This window comes from Apostichopus japonicus, chromosome 7, assembly GCF_037975245.1.
Source record: "Apostichopus japonicus isolate 1M-3 chromosome 7, ASM3797524v1, whole genome shotgun sequence".
Classification (NCBI taxonomy): Eukaryota; Metazoa; Echinodermata; class Holothuroidea; order Aspidochirotida; family Stichopodidae; genus Apostichopus; species Apostichopus japonicus.
This window is the reverse complement of record NC_092567.1, coordinates 1,940,388-1,960,403: the sequence shown is the minus strand read 5'-3', so window position 1 is coordinate 1,960,403 and position 20,016 is coordinate 1,940,388. Positions and strand designations below refer to the sequence as shown.

Sequence of the window (20,016 nt, the reverse complement as noted above, 5' to 3'; positions counted from 1 at the left end):
TTAGTTCTTTCTACAAATTTGGCAGATGAAGACACTTATAACCTCAAAATTTTGAGTTAAAAAGTTTTGAGATGAAAAAGTCAAAATTTTGACTTTTGAGGTGAAAATCTTGAGATAAAAATTTCTAATATTGAGAAAGCAAATTCAAAATTTTGAAATTAGGGGACACTTTTTTTTTTAAGCCACCGTACTTAGTCGCCGAAGTTAGATCAGTTTTGAGACCATATAGATTTCTTAAAACCAACTGCAGTGACTGGCTCAGCAATGTTTAAAAATTAAACAAGCATGACAATTCTTTATTCACAGAGCTCTGTACATTCTCAGATTAGTAGGAAGTATTTCCAATTGTGAGCGCATGAGGACATGTCAGAAATGGAAATACTTAATCTGACTTTACTCTGAGCCCTAGCAGGGGACTTCAGAAAAGCTCTGTAACATCTCTGAGACTTCTTGTCCTCTTCTACTAAGCTTAAAGTGCATGTAAATACATGTAAGAGAGAAAAATGTGATTTCTATGAAGTATAAATCTAAGCCCTGGTGGGAGTCCCTTTCGGACTTTAACTGAGGCATTTTCACTTTTCAGATATTTAATGTTCTCTGATAGTGATTTTGCAGCCCTAGTGGAGCCTATGGGGAGGGGGTGGGGGCAAGTGCTCACCACCCTAATGGATACCAGTGCTTGTATAAATGTTTGAATGCCCTCTAAATGTGTTTATTTTAAACAGTATTTAGCTCTCAAATATCCAAGGAAGAAATGTTATCATGACATGATATTGATAACTAGTGGCACAGGAAATTAACTTCCTTAACCATGCTTGCTAGCGGTAGCCAGCAGTTTTGGTGAATAAAGTTACAACAACCAGATTTACTTCATTCTTACCATTCCTATGGAACTCTGTGCGTCAAGAAGTGTAGGATACTGAAAGAAGCTTGATACGTTCGTAGGTCCTGATCTCCAGTACAGTCTCCGTCTTCATATTTACTAGAGGGTTTCTTCCTACGGTTGAATTATTACATCATGGAGCCGTTAGAGCCTCAGTGACTTCTAAATCAAAAGTGAAACACTAACATGAAATCAAATTAGTTATTTAGATATTTCAGAAGGCTTCAGAAACAAAAGGATACTCACAACAAAGAAAAACTCATGATAGCAGTTCCACTTTGATCCAATAAAACACTACAATAATGCTTGTATATGATATGGAATATTGAATCTCAATCTTTGGAAAACCTTGGGCTTCATTTGACCTTTACTCACTGGCAGGTTAGCACTTAAATCCACAATATCCCAGGAGAGGAAACAACTCCAGAGTACTTTAAGAGTAGGTTTTTATGACTTAATTTGGCTAAAACCTTTCAGACAGTTAGATGATCTTGCGAATTATGTAGAACACTTTTAAATTAATAATATGATCAAATTATTTGAAGAACGAAAACCTACTGTACCCTTCAAACTTGTAACCAACTATAACAGGCATGCATCACCATACTTCAACTACAGTAGGTTGTTACTAAACCGAATGACCATTGCGTTACACATAATGAATGACAATATGTTGTACACACTAAAAAATTGCGTTGACTAAAACGAATGACAGTAATGACAGCACAGACATTTGCTTCAACAGGATATCACAGTTCAGACTTCGTGGGTATCTAGATCTAGTAAAGTACGGACAAGATAAAAACGCACCTTATACAGTAGTAAGCGAAATTGTAAGTCTGATTTAAAGAAGTAAATTTAACGTCATTTTCCCGATATTAATTGTTAGAACTAACAATACTATAATCTTGAAACGGCTTCAGTTATCTTTCTATATAAATCTACAGAGGTAAAAAGCACAGCACTCAAGCGCATTCTCCCACAAAAACTTTCCCTGTGGTTTCTATCCGTAAATTACACCAACACCCTGCAACCACGTAATATGCCATTTTCCTCAAATCATTTTTGCGCAGAAAACCAATAACCGCATTTACTCCACTCCGTTAATCATTCTATCTCTTCTCAACACTGTCCTTCGTTGTCATTCGCTGTCATTCGCAAATGAATAACCCTGTACAAAGTCATATGTCATTCGGTCATTCGCTGTCATTCGTTTTAGTTTGTCCCCTTCAACTAGCCCTAGATTGTGCTGAGCATAGGACACGCTCTATGCTGGCATTGCATACTATTGAATATTGTAACTAAAATCGTTAGACTAGGCCTAAATTAGGCTGCACTTAGGTTATATGACTAGAGAAGACCTAAGCCATAACGTTGAACGTTATGATGGCCTGTGAGCATGTCCTTGTACGTGCATAGCCTAACGCTATGAAAGGAACTCAACTGATACGTGGGATTTCTTCTTTGACAATTGTATTATACTCCGTCTGTTTCTTTCAGTATCATGTTCACCATCTGGAATGTGTTGCATTATCTTCATATTTCGTAAGCCAGTACTGTAGCTTCGGGGAATCATGTCAAACAAACAGGGAAGTACAACCATTCTTCAAACGCTGTTTACACTGTGGCGTTGGTTTGTTTAGATTTTGAAAATGAGACTTGTTCAAGTCGTTTTCCGTGGCTACGAGGGAAATTCCCCTATTTTTCAGATAAATGGTTAATCTTCCAATTGAAATAATAGCAATTTACCGCAAAATGGCAAATTCCTTAGATCTAATAAGTCAGGACTTCAACAATATGCCGAAAAATGTCATTTTATCATTTGCACCTTGACATTTTTCTGCTAATGTTGCGTTCATAGAATCCTGTACAGCAGCTTGAAATTGCCATCAAGACAGCAAGATAAACATGTTTGAGACATTTTCTTCAGCCCGGATAGGCTATTGATTAACTTCAAGCTTGGAAAAAAGGTCAATACTTTATTATTTCTATAAACTTTTGAAATGACGGGATGAAAGATTTAGGGTATTTCAACATTAATCAGAAAAGTTATAAGTTGTACACTAGGATATGGAAGTCGAAGGGGGGGGGATTGGCAATGTTACATTTAGCTGATAAGATGGCCACTTCTACGGGTGTACACCCGTCCCCACCCCCCCCCCTCCGAATTTACAAAAAAGTATTGATTGGCAAAAATGGTGTATGGAGCCAATTTAAGACCTAACTCTAGTCTAATTATGCCTCAGAGTGCACCATTTAACGTATATTTTCAAAGCAATTTCAGGGGGCGGATCTGCATGAGATTTGCCTTCCCCAGGAAACAATTTACCTTAAATTTACCGCGGTAACAAACCACACTTTTACCCCGGTAAAACCGGGGTAAAAACGCGGTAAATTTGTTGTACATTATCGCGGTGTTTTGGCCCTATGGACGCGGTAAACCGCGGTTTACCGCAGTAAATTACCACAAATTTACCATGGTTTTACCTCACTTTTACCGCAATTTACCACCGTGTTACCATACTTTTACCGCGCTTTTACTACACTTTTACTACGCTTTAACCCCAAATTTACCACAGTTTTACCGTTCTTTTACCCCAATTTTACCATATACTTACCACGTTTTTTCCTTAGTTTTACCTCAATTTACCATATTTTACCACGCTTTTACCACAGTTTACCGTTCTTTTACCCCATTTTTACCCTAGATTGACCACGCATTTACTACACGTTTACCCTAAATTTACCACAGTTTTACCGTTCTATTACCCCAGTTTTACAGTATATTAACCATGCTTTTTCCTTAGTTTTACCTCAATTTACCATACTTTTACCACGCTTTTACCCAAATTTTACCGTAGATTTACAACGCTTTTACCTTAGTTTTACCTCAATTTACCACGCTTTTACCACGCTTTTACCGTAGATTTACCACGCTTTTACCTTAGTTTTACCTCAGTTTACCATGATTTTACACTAATTGTAGAACAGTTTTACCGCATATTGAGCATGATTTTGTCCTAAATTCAATCAGCATGTACACCATATATTTCTTTGAATTTCACCCATCAGTGTACTCTATCATAATATGGCTATATGCGTTTACCCCTATTGTAATGGTTGTATGCCTGACATGTAAGTCCTCAGTTGTAGAATGCAACAGTTTTTAATTCATCAAATCCATGGAGGTTTCACACATGAGAAAGCTTTGTTGAATTTCAATTACCCTAGCTGGTGTGATTCCTAACTCTCTTCTTTTGACTTAATTGGTAGTCCAGATTGGACTTTTGATCTCTCATTGTCCTCAAAGACTTGTTTTAAATGGAAAGAGTCATCTGATTATAGATACATAGACTTGTCTAGTTATTTAATGGACCTGACAGAGAATACCCAAATCTGAGGACACTGATTGGTCAATTTTTGTGTGCCACAGTGTTGAGGAACAGAAGCTATGCCTTGTGTGTGCTAGTTTATATAGTTCTTTTTTTCATTTTAAAGGCTTTTAGGTTCTCCCTAATAATGAAAAAAGAATTAATTGTTGTCTCCTCTCAAATATATCAGGGATTCCATGAAGGAATTCTCTATGTATCTATCCTCTGCTTGTTTTTTTTAGGAAAAGAGATGCATACTATAACATTTAAGAATAGCAGTTTGTCTCTCTTCTTTATTCAACTCATATCCACAGGTAATTTATATTGCCAACATTAAGATATGAGTAGAACAAAAGGTTTGTCATATCAGTATTGCAAAAATATGGGACAAAATCATGGAAAAATTGCTGTAAATGTACCATCATGTTTCATAGTGTGACCCGTATATGTTCTACTGTGGTAAAATCATGGGACAATTATGGTAAATTTACCATAGTATAATTGCACCGTATAGTTTTACCCTATTTTTACTGTGGTTAATCATGACACTTGTAATTGTAGGAATTTCACATGTAGTTTATGTACCATATAAACTTACCCTACTATTACTACAGTAATATCATGGTAAAACTATGGTAAATTTACTGTAGTAAATGTACCACACTTTTACCCTACTTTTACTGCGGTAATAACATGGTAAAACTGTGGTAAATTTACCGTAGTAAATGTACCACACTTTTACGGGGGTAATACCATGTAAAACTGAGGTGAATTTACCGTAGTAAATGTACCGCACTTTTACCCTACTTATACCGCGGTAATATCATGGTAAAACTGCGGTCAATTTACCGCAGTAAATGTACCACACTTTTACCCTACTTTTACCGCGGTAATATACCACGGTAAAACTATGGTAAATTTACCGTAGTAAATGTACCACACTTTTACCTACTTTTACCGCGGTAATATCATGGTAAAACTGCGGTAAATTTACCGCAGTAAATGTACCACACTTTTACCCTACTTTTACCGCGGTAATACCAATGTAAAACTGTGGTAAATTTACCGTAGTAAATGTACCGCACTTTTACCGCGGTAATACCATGGTAAAACTGCGGTAAATGTACCGCGGTTGATTTTACCACAATTGTACCACACATTTACCCTATTTACCACAAATTTACCAAAGTTTACCGCGGTAAAATTAAGGTACATTTTTTTGCTAGGTCAACAGGCCAACTAGCACACCGCCACCTTTTTTAAATTGTTATTTCCATTCTAGCCTTTCCATAATAGTGTAGGACCTACCTAAATCAGTTGGGATTTGCTCTCCCCCCCCCCCCCTTTGAAATCCTATATTAAAATGGGGGTTGAGAAGGGGTCCCATTCTCCTAGTCCTGTGAACCGATTTCAAGTAGTAGATAACCTATGGATCTGCTATATATTAAAATGTTGTAACATGGCTACATGAAGGTAACATGCTATAGTTTATACCTCTTTTTCAGGCATTAGGAATAATAACTGGTTGGGCAATATGCCCGCCCAACGGCTATTTACCGAATATCTGGACGAGCAAGACTGTACTTTCTGATTTTCCATGCAATTATGCAATAGTGATTTTAACATCGGTCAGTTTCAGTTTTCAAACTTCACACTAGTATTCTTTATCACAACCTTAAGTTTAGACAAAATTATAGTCTAACTACGCCTCAGAATTGTTTCAGATGGAGGACCTCTATATGGAATTGCATTCAACGACTCCACAGCAACACCACCAAAAGTTTCGCCACCTAGAGTCTGACCATAAAGGTTCATTCCCCTTCCTAAATTTGTCGGGAGAATTTTTGAATGTGAACCCACGTTACTGGGTACTAAACCGTACAGGAGAGTCGATCCGTTTTCAGGATCGGAGAGGCAAACTTATCGCTTATGCACTTAATCAGAAATATACACAAATTAGCCACAAGATGTACCTCCTCCTTTATGTTCTACACCCTTCCTCATATCTACATGTGACAAATCACTTGATTGGCGTAACAAGGGAGCAAAAAATGAATTGGTTTGGGAGGGGGTCGGAAGCCATCCCAATTAAGCAAGCAGTACACATTTTGTCATTATTGTGACCACATGGAACACATTTTCATATCAAAAATGTTAATTATTTTATCCCGAAAGTTTTGAATGTTTCTGGGAAATTCAACCCTTTTTCAAAATTGAAACCCTTTTCTTGAAAATCAAGTTTGTCTTAAAATTGCAATCTGTAATATAACCGAAATTCTCAACATTACACTAATTTTTCTAAAATTTAAAACATCTTCGATTGATTTCGACCTGTTTAATTCCCTTCATGTAAAATGTCGATCCTTTTTGTTTTAAATTTAAACTTTTAAAATGTCGACTTCTCAACTAAAAATATTAGCGTTTTATCTCAAAAACTTGTACGTTTCTCTCGAAATTGCCATTGCATTTCTCGAAATCAAGATTTCTTTCTTATACAAATTTCAACTATTTTATCTAAAAAAATAAACTTTTCTTGATGAGGATGGTAATAAGTAAAAAGGAGAAAGGGGGGGGGGGCTACATGAATTGACTATTACAATTATTGGTGAAATGTCGACATAGTATTTTGATTTGAGCAATTACGAGGTACGTTAAAAGACAATAGATCGTTTGATTGCCGACACTCTCTTTGCTGGTGCAAAGATTTAGCTGAATAATCAAGCACTGACATGGAGTGGAATTAATTACAAAGGTGGTTGGGTGGGGAGGGATAAAAAAGTCATGTAGTTACATTTATTCCAATAATTTCATGATGATCAAGTGATTATTTGTAAAAACAAAATGTTACTTGACACAGACACGTTTTGTCTGCACGATGTGTCTGCAAGATGTGTATGACTGAACAAGGATGTTCAATTTATGTTATTCCATGTAGGTTTTAATATTCATTAAACACGTACTCCTTCAAATCATTTGAAACAGACGGTATTCAAACTGTTGTGTGAATTGTTTGTTTATGCATCCACTAGCAGGTACTAAGGTTGGGGAATGTGTACTAACATGCTTTTTGCCAAAATTGTAACCGTTGGTGGGGGGGGGAGGGGAAATAACACCTTACCGCTTAGGGAGAAATGTCAATGATAGCTAGATCTACTTGAAATAGGTTGTGTGAATTATTTACATCCTTGACCCCTTCCTTACTGCATATCCAATCGACGTCAGGTTTCAAACTGTCTGTTTTCACCGGGCATGTATAACGTTACGTCTCTCGTACATTTACTTCTATTGGCGCCAAAATGTCTGTTACAAATTTCAAATATCACCCGCGAACAGCTGGAAAACACCTGTATATGCTATTGAATACCTGTTCACATCTAGTACCTATCACTGACAATGAATGATTTAGTGTTATATTAGTTGATTTGCAGAGTACGTATTACATTCGTGGGAGTTGTTTGTTACCATTGACTTGTTGAGTGGTTATTAAGATGGATTATATGGAGAGGAACCACTGTTTATAGTTTAGACAGTGATAATTTGATCAGTGAGATAATTTCACGGTATGGTATAGAGGCAAAGGCTAGGATGTGTACAAAGGCCAGGCCAAACTTAGTTAGGCTATAGGCTAGACTAGTAATAAAGTTAGGCTATGTTAGAAATCTCACACATCACCTGCAAAAAGCTAGAATTATCTACTTTAAGCGAGAGGACATGATATAACTCATAAATAACAGAGATCTTAGCCTAGTTGTTGACTGAATATCACAAACGTCCAAGTTAAAGCATATCTTAACTATAAAGGAAATGAATAAAATACAATCGAGACACTGAGTTTTCTTTAGAGATCTTAAATTAAGCGAAGAATAAAACCAGCGATTAACATTCTAGGTGAGCTGATGCCTAACCTTTACTACGAAAACAATTACTCCATTCTAGCTAACAAAAAGTAACCATAGACAAACTGCCTTAATAATACAAGTCAATCTATAACATTCCACAATTATTATTAATGTTGGTTGAATGACCTAACTCCTGCCAATATATCTGACACTTTATGTGAAATATAGTTTTGTTAAATACTGTATAGGGCCTAGAGCTTTGAGCCTCTATAAAACAGTTTTCCAGTTTAAGTTTAATAATAATTATATGCAATACATAGTTATTAGAAAGGAATCTTTCGTCCATGTCTTTCCAGCAACTAGATCGTGGTGTTCTACTCACAGCTGGTTTTGTCTTAATTTTGCCCACATAATTATAAAAACTGTACGTCATTTCCAAGCCAACAGACTTATGGCCACATGATATTTAAAAATTAAAATGGTTTTGAAATTGAAAGTGCGCCACTTATTTTACCCTGCTGCAACACTCAATAGCAGAAGTTCGCCAGAGCCGTAGCTCTAACGTTAAACGTTCCGATAACTGTTCACACCCGATGAACTCCATAGTAACAGAAGATATTCCAATGAAGACCCAATCAACCCGATTAAACTTAAAAGTAATAATTAATTAGTATGATTAAACCCTCAAGGATATGAAGTGTTTCCAGATTACAACATTATTTCTAACAAAAAATGTAAAAAAGCGGATGGTACTATTTAATTGGAAGAAACGATAAAGTTTAGAAAGTTAAAATCATAAGCAATACCCAATTTAGGAATATCTACAAACACAAAGAAAGAAATATGTTATATTTCAACAACAAAAAATACTAGAAGTTATGTCACACTCAAACCGTTACTTAGGAATGAATTTGATAATTAACTAATTAAACACAGATGGACATCATCTTTAAACAAATCGTATTAATTAGAAATAATTATAATTCAAGCAAAATAGTCGGATTTGTATCAATATTGAAATAATTTGTATATTAAATTTTGAGTTTAAGCCTCGTCAACCTTCTCTCTTGAAACTTGAATTTGATCTACCGTACATCTGCTTCTCTAAACTGCATTTTAATTATAAGAAACAACCCACTGATTTAAATGTAATTCCTCCAAATCTTCTTAAACTTCATAAAAACCTGGTATTAGTTAGAGTAGAAGTTTCCTTTTCATGATTCCTATCACATTAAATTACATTTTCTTTCTGAAAGTTCTAAATAAAAATACAAATAAATTTGATCAATATTTTTCTTCGAAAGATAGATAATCTCAATTATCATTTACCCATTTCTTATAAAATTCTCAACCCGTCATTGAGATTTGTTTCCTATTAACTAATAAATAAAAATATGTAGCCTCACATTCTCCTTTTATTAAACCTTACTAGCTATAAAAAACTGTAATTTATAATTTTATTGTAAAACAATAAAACTAACCCTTTAATCTTACATTACCACTTTATTATTCTCTAATCAATTCTAATTATTCCTGTTTATATTTGTCTCCCCTTAAAATCAATCCCTTCTTTCCGTTCCATTAACTTATTCCTTTTTACAAATACGACCTAATTGCCCTAGTTTATCGCTTTAACTTTCCTTTATTTTTATTTCGTTATTTTTAATATTGATAATATCATAATAATTATTCTAATCCTTACCAATTCCAATATATTTATCTCTATCTTCTTTATTATCAGTAACTCTATTCTTTCATTCTAGATTCCTATCTCCTGGGTGAATCTAGTTAACTGCTTTCCTAGAGTTGATGAGTCTGGTCTGAACCTTATCCTTGAGTCTGGTCTCTCTCTCTCTATCCTGAGTTCTCTCCAGGAGCTGGTAATCTATGACAACAACAGGAGTCTAACTAATGAAGAGTTGGCGGCCATCTTGTGTTACTCCTCACAGTGTGCAAGCTTGAAGGAGCTGATGTAAGTATTCCGGTGTAGATGTTAGAATCATCATAACAGTTAAACAGGGAATTAATTTAATTAATAAAAGTTATCAATATTAAACTAACAATAGAGAATGTAAAGTCTGTTGTATTTTAATGTCAAAGATTGGGATTAATTAGTTTAGTTGAATTTAGTTTAATAATTAGGTCATCTTGATAGGAATTCTGTAGAATGTTATGATAAATATAATGGATTAATAGGAAATATTTTAAGATGGTGTTGGTTAGAGAGGGGTAGGGGTGGATTCTAAAGTAAAGTTTTATAAGGAATAACTGTTACTTTTGACTGAAACCTCCGAAATAATTGATTTTCAATTATTTGCAATTAATTTAAGAAACAAAAGAGATTGAAAATCGTTATTAATTTTAAAGTAGTAAAATGATGGCAATAATAGCATAAACTCCTCAAAATGTTGATCAGATTATGATACTCTAGCAAAACTGAAAGTCATACAAAAGAAGCAACCAATAAAATAGCTTTAGTTGTCAACATTTAAAAAATAGTTACTCAAAATAAGTTACTAATTAAAACAAAATAAAAGTTAACTAGAAGGCAATATATAACTGCAATTGAGTTAACTACTATATAGTTAAAAAAATGTATTGCCATAAATATCATTAAAGGCAAATCTGTATATCTGATAAATTTCAAAGGTTCAAATTTAATCCGTTTAAACTACATCAATTTCTTCTCTATAGTTAGAAATACAATGCTATACAAAATAAGCTTAAATATGATTTATGCTTATATTTTAACCTAATTTTTAAACAATAATTACAAAATTAACCGAGAGCTTCAACTTTGTATAATTGATTACTTTCAACAAAAACTGTATAATATTTTAATATTCCTCGTATTAATGTTACTTCATACTTGATTCGATCATGACGTCCCTGCTTGGTCCGTTCCAATGTAGTGTTATTTTAGACCCCCCCCCCCACCCACCCACCCAACCCCTCCTCGCTCTCCTCCTCTTGCCCTGAGTTTGGTCTTACAGATCAAACCTCGTAACAGTTTCTCCTTTCCGTCTTTATCATTCACAACATAATCAGTAACATCTTCAACTTACAGCTGACGTGTTACTAAAAAAAGAAAATATTCAAGTCGCACCCGTCAACCCCCACCCCCCCCCCCACCGCGCATCACCCAAATCTCGAAAGAAAAGACAAAATCTATTGAGTAGTTACATAAATGAAATATATGAGAACGAAAGCTGCTTAACGTATGTTATATGTGAAACAACGCCATTCCGGGAATAACTGTGACCGCGGAGAAAAATATTACTAGAAATAATACACTTCGGGGGTTTTGTTTGGTCTGACCATGGAGGTAAAATGGTCTGACTATAAACAAAATGTAACAGAGAATGTTGATTCCCTATCTAGACTAAATACTTTACCCCAATCCCAGTGTGCTCTTGGGTAATTTTAGTCTCGTCTCCTCTGCCTCACTCCCCTTCAGACATCTTACCTGTACCCACCACCACCCCTTCCTTCCCCCCCCCCCTTCGCACATCATCCTTTTTAGGGAGCCATTCAAATCAATTCCGTTTCTACCCGATAACATCATCACCGTTTTAGTACACACAGTAGGCCTACTCTACTTCTACAATAGTTTTCTGCACAGACGATTGATTCAAACAATTTATTTCTAAAGTAAAATAAGTTAACAGTAAATATGACACACCTGGATCTCCCGTAAATACCTAATTAGCATAACAAAAGATGACACGAGCCAGGGTTAAAGATAATGAATAGAAAAATGGGACACGCGTCTAGTGTACACCTGGAATGTTGTAACTGTCATACAACGTAACCATAGAAACCGACGATAAGTAGGTCAGTCCGTGTCTAGCAGTGGCTGGGAATAATGCATATTTTTATTCAATACGGGTTAGGTATATATCTAACAGCCATTCAGTAATACTGTATGTCATATGCCATGATATTACGACGTGTTCTCATTATTATTCTTTGTTTATATATTTTAAATGAGTAAACTTGATTTCCTTGGTTGTTTAATTCATCCCTCACTTGCTCCTCTCCCTAATTTGATAGAAGGATTGTTTTATTTCCCTTTCTTCGTTTTTCCCTTTATGTACTTCTCGTTGGTATATGGAAGTCTACCTAATTAGCACACAATTAAATAGCCCTTCATATAATTCACATATCTAATATGTGACTACAAACATTGCTGGTTCTTAATTGCCTAGTTTTATGGAGAACAGTTTTGTTCTGTGAAGTTGATTAAACGGTTAAACGGTGGAGATAAAATATTGCTCGTGTTTAGCAGGGAGAAAGTAATGCGAAGGTTCATGTCGCCTTACCAAAGCTGAAATATAGTAATAATAACCAAGTTAATATATTTCTCAGCCATAAATTATAAACAAGCAAAAAACAACACGAGCAAGAAAACAAAGCACATAAGATCCTTTAAGATTCGTTTGATGAGATCTTTTATCTCTTTAAATATCGAATTATATACTGCACTAGTTCTTTTTATCTACACAGAACAGACGAAAGTGATTAAATTATTCCATCGAAGTTTAAAATGTATAATGGATACCGACAACTAGAAATCGATTTCAAATTTGCAACTTAACTGTTTTTAGCGAATTTAGAAAGGCTTCGAAGGCTGTCATCATCGCCTTCAGACTGTCTTCCAATGGTTTACATTATTGTTTTAACACACGCTAACAAAATGAAGTACAAATTTCTATCCCCGGTACACAATGAATGAACCTACAAGTTAACAATCAGAATAAACACTTATACAACTGCCAGGGTCATATCCAGGTCGTAAGTATGGCCACGGTTCATTTAGTTTTGTTGCTGAGAAGGAAAAAAGAAGAAGCAGTTATTCACTTGTTGAAATGAATTCATTGCGTCATAATTTGCGATGTTTTACATGAATCATGGTGGTATGCTTATTAAAACTGAACATAAGTATATTGTGATAGTAACATGCATGGTCGACAAGTAAAAAGAAAAAGAAAGGAAAATAAAACAGAAAAGAAACCGAAGAAGAGGGGTTATGTTCCTGGAAATACAGTTAGTAGAGAACTGTGGGTTATTGTATTCCGTCGGTCCCACATCCGGGGTTTCGTTGCGTCAAGTCGCAGCGAATAGAGTGAAAACATAGTAATTGTGTCTAAAATATTATATATCGAATCTACGCTTTCAGATCGCATAAAGAGAAAGACGAATGCTGTACGCATAGACCGCTAGACATAATAATGCAAGATAAAGTTGTGTACGCTTCGTGCATGTCGGGTTGGCTAGGTATTTCAGCATTAACATATCGCATAGCCAATTTGTTAACGCTTTAAGTTGTTTGCCCTCAATGAATCAACGATTACGTGAGACATGATCTAAGTTTTAAACTGGTGATGAACCATAGACCCAAATTTTGCATACATAATTAAGGATATTCATTATCTTAAAAATTTGTTGACCCATATCGTATATACACACGCACAATTATCTTAACACTACACATGGTTTTAAACCCCAGCCACATGACGTAATACACATTATACAGGACGACAAATTCGGAGAAACATGTTGAAAAGTTTATAAATGAAACCAAGGCAAGGGCGGCGGAACCGGGGGGCACAGGGGGCACGTGCCCCCCCCCACTTTTCCTCAGGTTAAAAATGTGCCCTTTTTCTACATAAAAATTTCTAAATAAAAAGAGTTTACAAAGCAAAACCCACGTCGCATGAAATATTTCGGGAAGTTTTAAATGTTTACTACCATAGGCATAGGAGTCCAATTTGATTTGGGGGACTGTAACGACTTGCCCGAAAACTATTATCCAAATTTTTCGCGCGCTCCGCGCACGTTTAACATTTTAATGTGCATATCATATAGGCATGCGTCGGTTATTACATCGCATGCCAATAACATTCAACCATGTGCCGTGTTATTACCCTTCCATATTGGTTATAATTATTGGGAAAGTCGTTACAATAATAATGATCATAATAATATCAGTTTAACCATTGAAAAACACATAACCCTACCCCATCCTTTCGTACTTTGACATATTTCATTTGCTTTCATGCATGTATCGATCGCGTGTGCAGGGACTTGGACTTTATAATGATTTCACCTCATTTTGTCTCGAAAGAAAACTTGTTCCTTGTTTCCCAATTTGCACATTGGACATTTCAGTGCTAGTATACATTGTTTCCTTGAGGGGGGGGGGGGAGGGGGCGTTGATGGAGTGACGTGTATACGCAAATAAGATAATACAATAAGAGTTATGAAGGGTGCTAAATATCAGGCTGCATCAGTCAAATGGAATTTCTGCAAAGTGTCCTTCGACGTTGGTGACCCCCCCCCCCCCAGATTAAAAGTGCTTCCTCCGCCCTTGAACCAAGGTGAAGAGGGTTTGGTCTGCAAATTTAAATAAACACAATAACTACAATGTAAATCAATCTGACTTCAAGCAATAACGCTCTTATTTTATTTCACCGTTACCTAATGTCGTTAAGCTAATATAAAGTCCAATGCTCTTGTCTCCCTCATCCCAAATTGCAATTAAATGTTCCTTTCTTGTACTTAATAAAATGAACTACAGTAATTGTGTTTGAACTAAAACTGTATTTTACAGACCTGGAGATCAAGGATTGAGGTTCCGATGTAAATTGTAATTGTTATATTTGATATATTACAATGTTTCATAAGCAGGAATTTTGTGACCCTTCAAAATAAAATTGTTATTTTTTCCATGTGTCTATGTTTACTAAAATTTGACCTCCAATGGCGTGTATCCGCCTTAATCTTATCCACAATATCATTCATATCTTATTTTGAACATATGAGGCATTTTAAATTCTTCATTTTATTAGATGGATAACACGCCAGCCTCGTTAGGATCGTTACCATGATGTGATTCTTATTATTACTTCACAGGTTTGGTGGCGATGTCATTGGAGGATATATTCTACCAGAGACTATTCCGGTCACATCGATCCCGTCATCATTGAAATCAAGAAATGTCAAAGGTATAAGAAATGACGTCAGTACATTAAAAGTATGGTCATATAATATTAATTAATACATGGACGCTTTGAAGGTAGGTTGTTATAAATAAAATAAATTTACACTATATGGAGCATATATGGAATATGATCTCTTCTAAATTATGCGTAGGAGGCGGAGGGCTAAGGGGGGGGGGGGGGGTGGCGCAGCCACCAACCAAATATTTTTGTGTAAACTCGGGCAATATGCTGATATCTCTTCGCGCACCTACTGAAAGAACAATTAATTGCAATGTAATTTTCAATGATTAAACTTATATTATTATTATCAATATTATTGTAACAAATTCCCCAAATATGATCACTAATATGGGAGGGTTATAAAACGACAAATGATTGTATGTAATTGGCATGCGATGTAATAACCGATGCATGCCTATATGATATGCACATTAAGATGATGACAAAATGTTGGTTACATTTTCGGACAAGTCGTCTCCGCCCCCCCCCCCCCCCCCTCCTCCCAATAAAAAATCAAGTTGGGCTCCTACACTTATGTACATAACACGTGTAGAAGCATGAAACCAGTTATTTAAATAACGACAAAATATGCTAAGGATATTCCACTCGTATTAATCGCCTTTTATTAACGTAACGTGTTAGGGATATGTAAGGCATCCATGGTCGTGTGTTATTTATTACGAGTGAAATAGGATCAAGTAATTAGTGCAATGATTTGTATATGAATGCTATGAAGTACGTCTGCTTACATCAAAGTTACAATAATAGTTGGTATTCTTACCATGTTTATTCAACAACAAATGAAGTAAGTTCTGAAATGCTAATTAAGCTACACATATCGCAGGTTTTCCCTTGTTTCAAATAAATCGATATAGTAATATTTGATTGGATGCTCCACATCAAATCTCAGACTGGTTTGTACTACTGCTGTTGTACACTACTTTATTGCACTTCGGGGAAGTCTTACATCTGACTCGAAATAATTTAGTAAGGACACAGAGCAACAAAATATTCTTTTATTTCAATGTTAACGGTCATTTGAGATCAGCAGAGGTCAAAGTCTGCAAACATTGTTAAACACAAATTCTCAGGACAGTTCGGATGAATGTCAAACTTTGTATGATGATTTCGAGTCATAATACGTAATACATTAGCCTTATCGTTTTAGTTAACTTGGTTATTCCATGTCCTTTAAACAGAGATATATGGAAACTTTATAGAGGGTTATCTTCTGATATCAGATTCCTAAAATATTTCACTAAGTACGTCACTGCATTTTCAATGCATTTGCCATCTCTTATTATTTACTATATAAGATAGGTTGCCAAGTAAGGTCAACTTTCAAGCATGTAACAAATTGCTCGAATGTTTGTTGATTACAAATGTTTCTATCTGAGAATAATGTTTGCTTGTCATTATATCCACTTATATCTTAATGATCAATACTTCGATTAGAGCATAAATAGATGAATGTAAACACTACAGTGAATTTGTATGTAAATTAAAGTAGAAGTTAAATGTTGATCTATTTTATTAGATCGATAAAGTCACTGCTATAAGTCCAGGTTGTATTTGTACAAAATGTTAAATTCAATAAATGCTTCTTTAAATACCGGATGCTCGTTAAGTGACAGGACTACTTAGTCTAACACACAGGTTATTAGGTCAGCTCCTGCAGATGCACCACATAATACAATAATTAATTAAAACAATACATATGACGTCACATGACATATCAAACTGTTACAAATTTGTCATTGATTAATGATATTGTATGCCAGCTATTAATGAAAACCATATATACGTTGAGTCATAATAATTTTCAAAACTGTGGATAACATTTAACATTTATGCCTGCACTGAGCAGCCTACGTTATCATTTAATTTACCTTAAAGAGCAGAGAAGTTTAGCACATTGTAAAGCTGAACATCTTGATAACCGAGATAGCTTTACAAACATCACAAGCAATCAAATGTGTCATTTCCCTGTACAATAATAACACATCAATACTAAGATTCTACCTAAATTCATTATTTAAATTAATTAATAGTAATGTAAATACATACAAACCTCTCTATCACCACCCCTCTACATTATTTCTCAGACTCGTACACATATCCTCGTTCATTGTTCTGTGTTTAAAGGACACATCGAGATTCTTATTGTTAATGGTGGAATGACGTCACAGCTGATGATGTCATCATTGATCAATCTCATAGACAGAAGTAGTTAGTGTAAACAACATATTTGCCCCGATCCAGTGAATATTTGACTACGGTATACAAATGTGTGTATAATAGCTACTAAATTATCTCGTGATAACATCTAAGAGAGAGATTAGAGACGATGTAGTCAAAGTCACATAAGTTTGTGCATTATTTAGAATTTCGAAAACGTTGATATTGGGACGAGTAACTAGGTGTATAAAACTTAAATGTATAATTTCATTTTCTGACATTCTCATAACATATTCCTGTCTCCCCCCCCCCCCCCTTACCAATCTATCCACTTTGCAAAGCAAGGTATCAGCTGTCACCTGCACCGTGTTGCTACACCTAGGATTTATTCTTAGTACAGTTTAAAGAACATTAAATCAGGGAGTTGTTATGGAACTCCCTGATTAAGCAAAGGAACCCTGAGCGTAAAACAAATAACCTTCCTTTACCGAACTGGAAGGCTCTCAGATCCAGCATTCCTCTTACATGGAGACTGGCTACGTTGTTATGAAAATGTGTAGTTTATTGTTTTGATACATAATTTAACTAAATTTAGCTATTCAAATAAAATCCCGTTTTCTTCTTTTTTTTCAATTTATTTGACACCGTGTTTTAATATGGCTCTCGTGATTCATGATGACGTCACTGATGTTGAGTGTTCTCTGATCCGTTCATCGTCTCATGGATTATTATTCTTAATCTTAGCATCGAATACTCGACTATCATGATTTGGCTATTAAGTTAGTCCAAGACTTGTTTCTGTTTGAATGGGAGAATATGTTTTCATTTAGGTTAATTGTTTATTTGATCAGATATATTAATGAGATGATAACAATTCTAAACTGATTGGTTATATAACTAAGAGGATAATAGTTGTAAACTGATCAGGTATAAAACCGAGATGATAATGATAGTAAATTGATCGGCAATCTCACTGAGATATAAGGATTGTAAACTGATCAGCTATATTACTGAATTGATAATGATAGTAAACTGATAAGATCAAAATTAAGGAATCAACTAAATTGATTACTCAGCTGATATGAAGCTATCATCAAGGGTCAACATAATTCAGTTGAATATAGTGTGTATGATTTCATTCCAGACCAAAACTATCTAACTTGTACTTCAAAATGTTCATCAATTTCTTTCATTTTATTCATCAGTATGGAACTATCAAAGTTATGGTTCTTGTCGCCTGAATCTACAGACCGGTCGATGGCAGGTAAGATATTGTGCACCATGCTTTCAGCTATTGCTCATAATGCATTCTGGTCAGCTTATTTGAGCTAAGTTACCATCTGTAGTACTTTACCAGTAAATATAAAATCAATATTGTGATCACATAATCGGTGAAATTATGCAGAAAATTGCTGGTAGCAATATAATTAGATGGTGATGAACAGAATTTTTTTTTAAAAAACAGAGATTTCCAGACATCTTCTTGCTCCTGCTCCCAGACGTTGGTCAAATTTCTGTTATTATTGTTGCCATATTTTTCTGAATGTCACCGCGTGTGTCTCTTATAACCCAACCATAAATTTGTTTTATTATTCAAGATATTCTCTCCAAGTATATACAAAGGCATAATACTGGCTTGCAGAAACGAGAAACACATGCTATTTTTTTTTTTTTTTTTAAATCAGGGTTGTATAAATTTTTGCTAACATTGAAGAAAAGAGGATTCTTCGTCAGAACATAGTGAATATTTATTTTATTTATCTACTATATGTACTACCAAGATAACATAATGAAAGTATGTACATACTGCTCGATTTTTCAAGGATACGTTACTTACATGATGTCCTTTTCACACTCAAAGAGGTGGAATATAATCTTTTAAGAAAGACTTATATAATTGGGAGTACTTTTCTCTAATATCTCCTACCACTGTCAATCAAGTATTAATTAGATATTAGAATATTAGATAATTGGACACCGTAATTATAACGTTAAATAGAACAACTTCAGGTCCTCAATGGCAAACAGTTTTCTTCATTTCATCCCTGTTATTTCTTTATCTAAATGTGTGATGTAATATCTTTTCAAAACAGAACTGTCTGAGATAAGATATACTTCGTACAAAATATGAAAAACTGGTACTCCAGCTATAAACTACAATACTGTATCCTTATACACTAATAGAGAATACTCATAATAGTTCAGAAAGATTTAAGTATATGGGACAAAATCACTCTAATTGTATTTTCTAAAACTCATTTCGAGACAGCCGTCACGTGCATGTAGACATACAGTAATGAGTGAAGGGATACGCGATTCTAGTAGTTTCACTTTGTAAAGATATAACGTTATCCTTTGAGACATTCAGAGAAAAGCAGAATTCAGATCGCCGTGTAAGAAAGGAGAGAAAATTGAGAGATTATATTTATATTTATAATTAGGTTTGCAGTCTTGTTCAGGGCCAAAGCCCTCTTTCACGACTTTACAACTTAACCCTGGTCATTGGTAACTTGTCACACCCACACACCAAAGTGTGCACTATTCAATCAATTTCTCTTGGGGTACCGCAGTACACCACAACCACGTGTCCCCTGGGGGACTTCCCATTGGGTGCAGCCACAAATCGGCGCACGCAACTATGTTTAAAAGTTACTTCGCAAGTCCCAATTTATACACCTGGGTAAAGAGAGGCAATGGAGATAAAGCGCCTCGCCCAAGGACACAACGCAATGATCTGGCCA

At 35.0% G+C, this 20,016-nt stretch overlaps 2 protein-coding genes and 1 long non-coding RNA gene across 4 annotated transcripts in view; 1 reads left to right on the top strand and 2 right to left on the bottom strand.

Annotated features, from left to right (window-relative positions):
- LOC139969993 (uncharacterized) overlaps window positions 1-2,506 on the bottom strand; it is a 345,154-nt gene extending 342,648 nt beyond the window's left edge. The window contains exons 1-2 of the transcript XR_011793867.1: window positions 2,328-2,506; window positions 881-1,045 (exon numbers count right to left, since the gene is read on the bottom strand). The gene's annotated coding sequence lies outside the window, so the exon portion shown is untranslated. The remainder of the gene's footprint in view (window positions 1-880; window positions 1,046-2,327) is intronic.
- Window positions 1-20,016, top strand: part of LOC139969980 (uncharacterized) — a 121,977-nt gene that overhangs the window by 87,429 nt on the left and 14,532 nt on the right. For both annotated transcript variants that reach the window (XM_071975478.1, XM_071975477.1), the window contains 3 exons: window positions 9,857-10,065; window positions 15,009-15,100; window positions 18,481-18,539. In XM_071975478.1, coding sequence (XP_071831579.1) covers window positions 9,857-10,065; window positions 15,009-15,100; window positions 18,481-18,539 — 360 coding nt within the window. The remainder of the gene's footprint in view (window positions 1-9,856; window positions 10,066-15,008; window positions 15,101-18,480; window positions 18,540-20,016) is intronic.
- Window positions 12,881-20,016, bottom strand: part of LOC139970008 (uncharacterized) — a 62,054-nt gene continuing 54,918 nt past the window's right edge. The window contains exon 3 of the long non-coding RNA XR_011793890.1: window positions 12,881-12,920. This is a non-coding gene — a long non-coding RNA (uncharacterized lncRNA). The remainder of the gene's footprint in view (window positions 12,921-20,016) is intronic.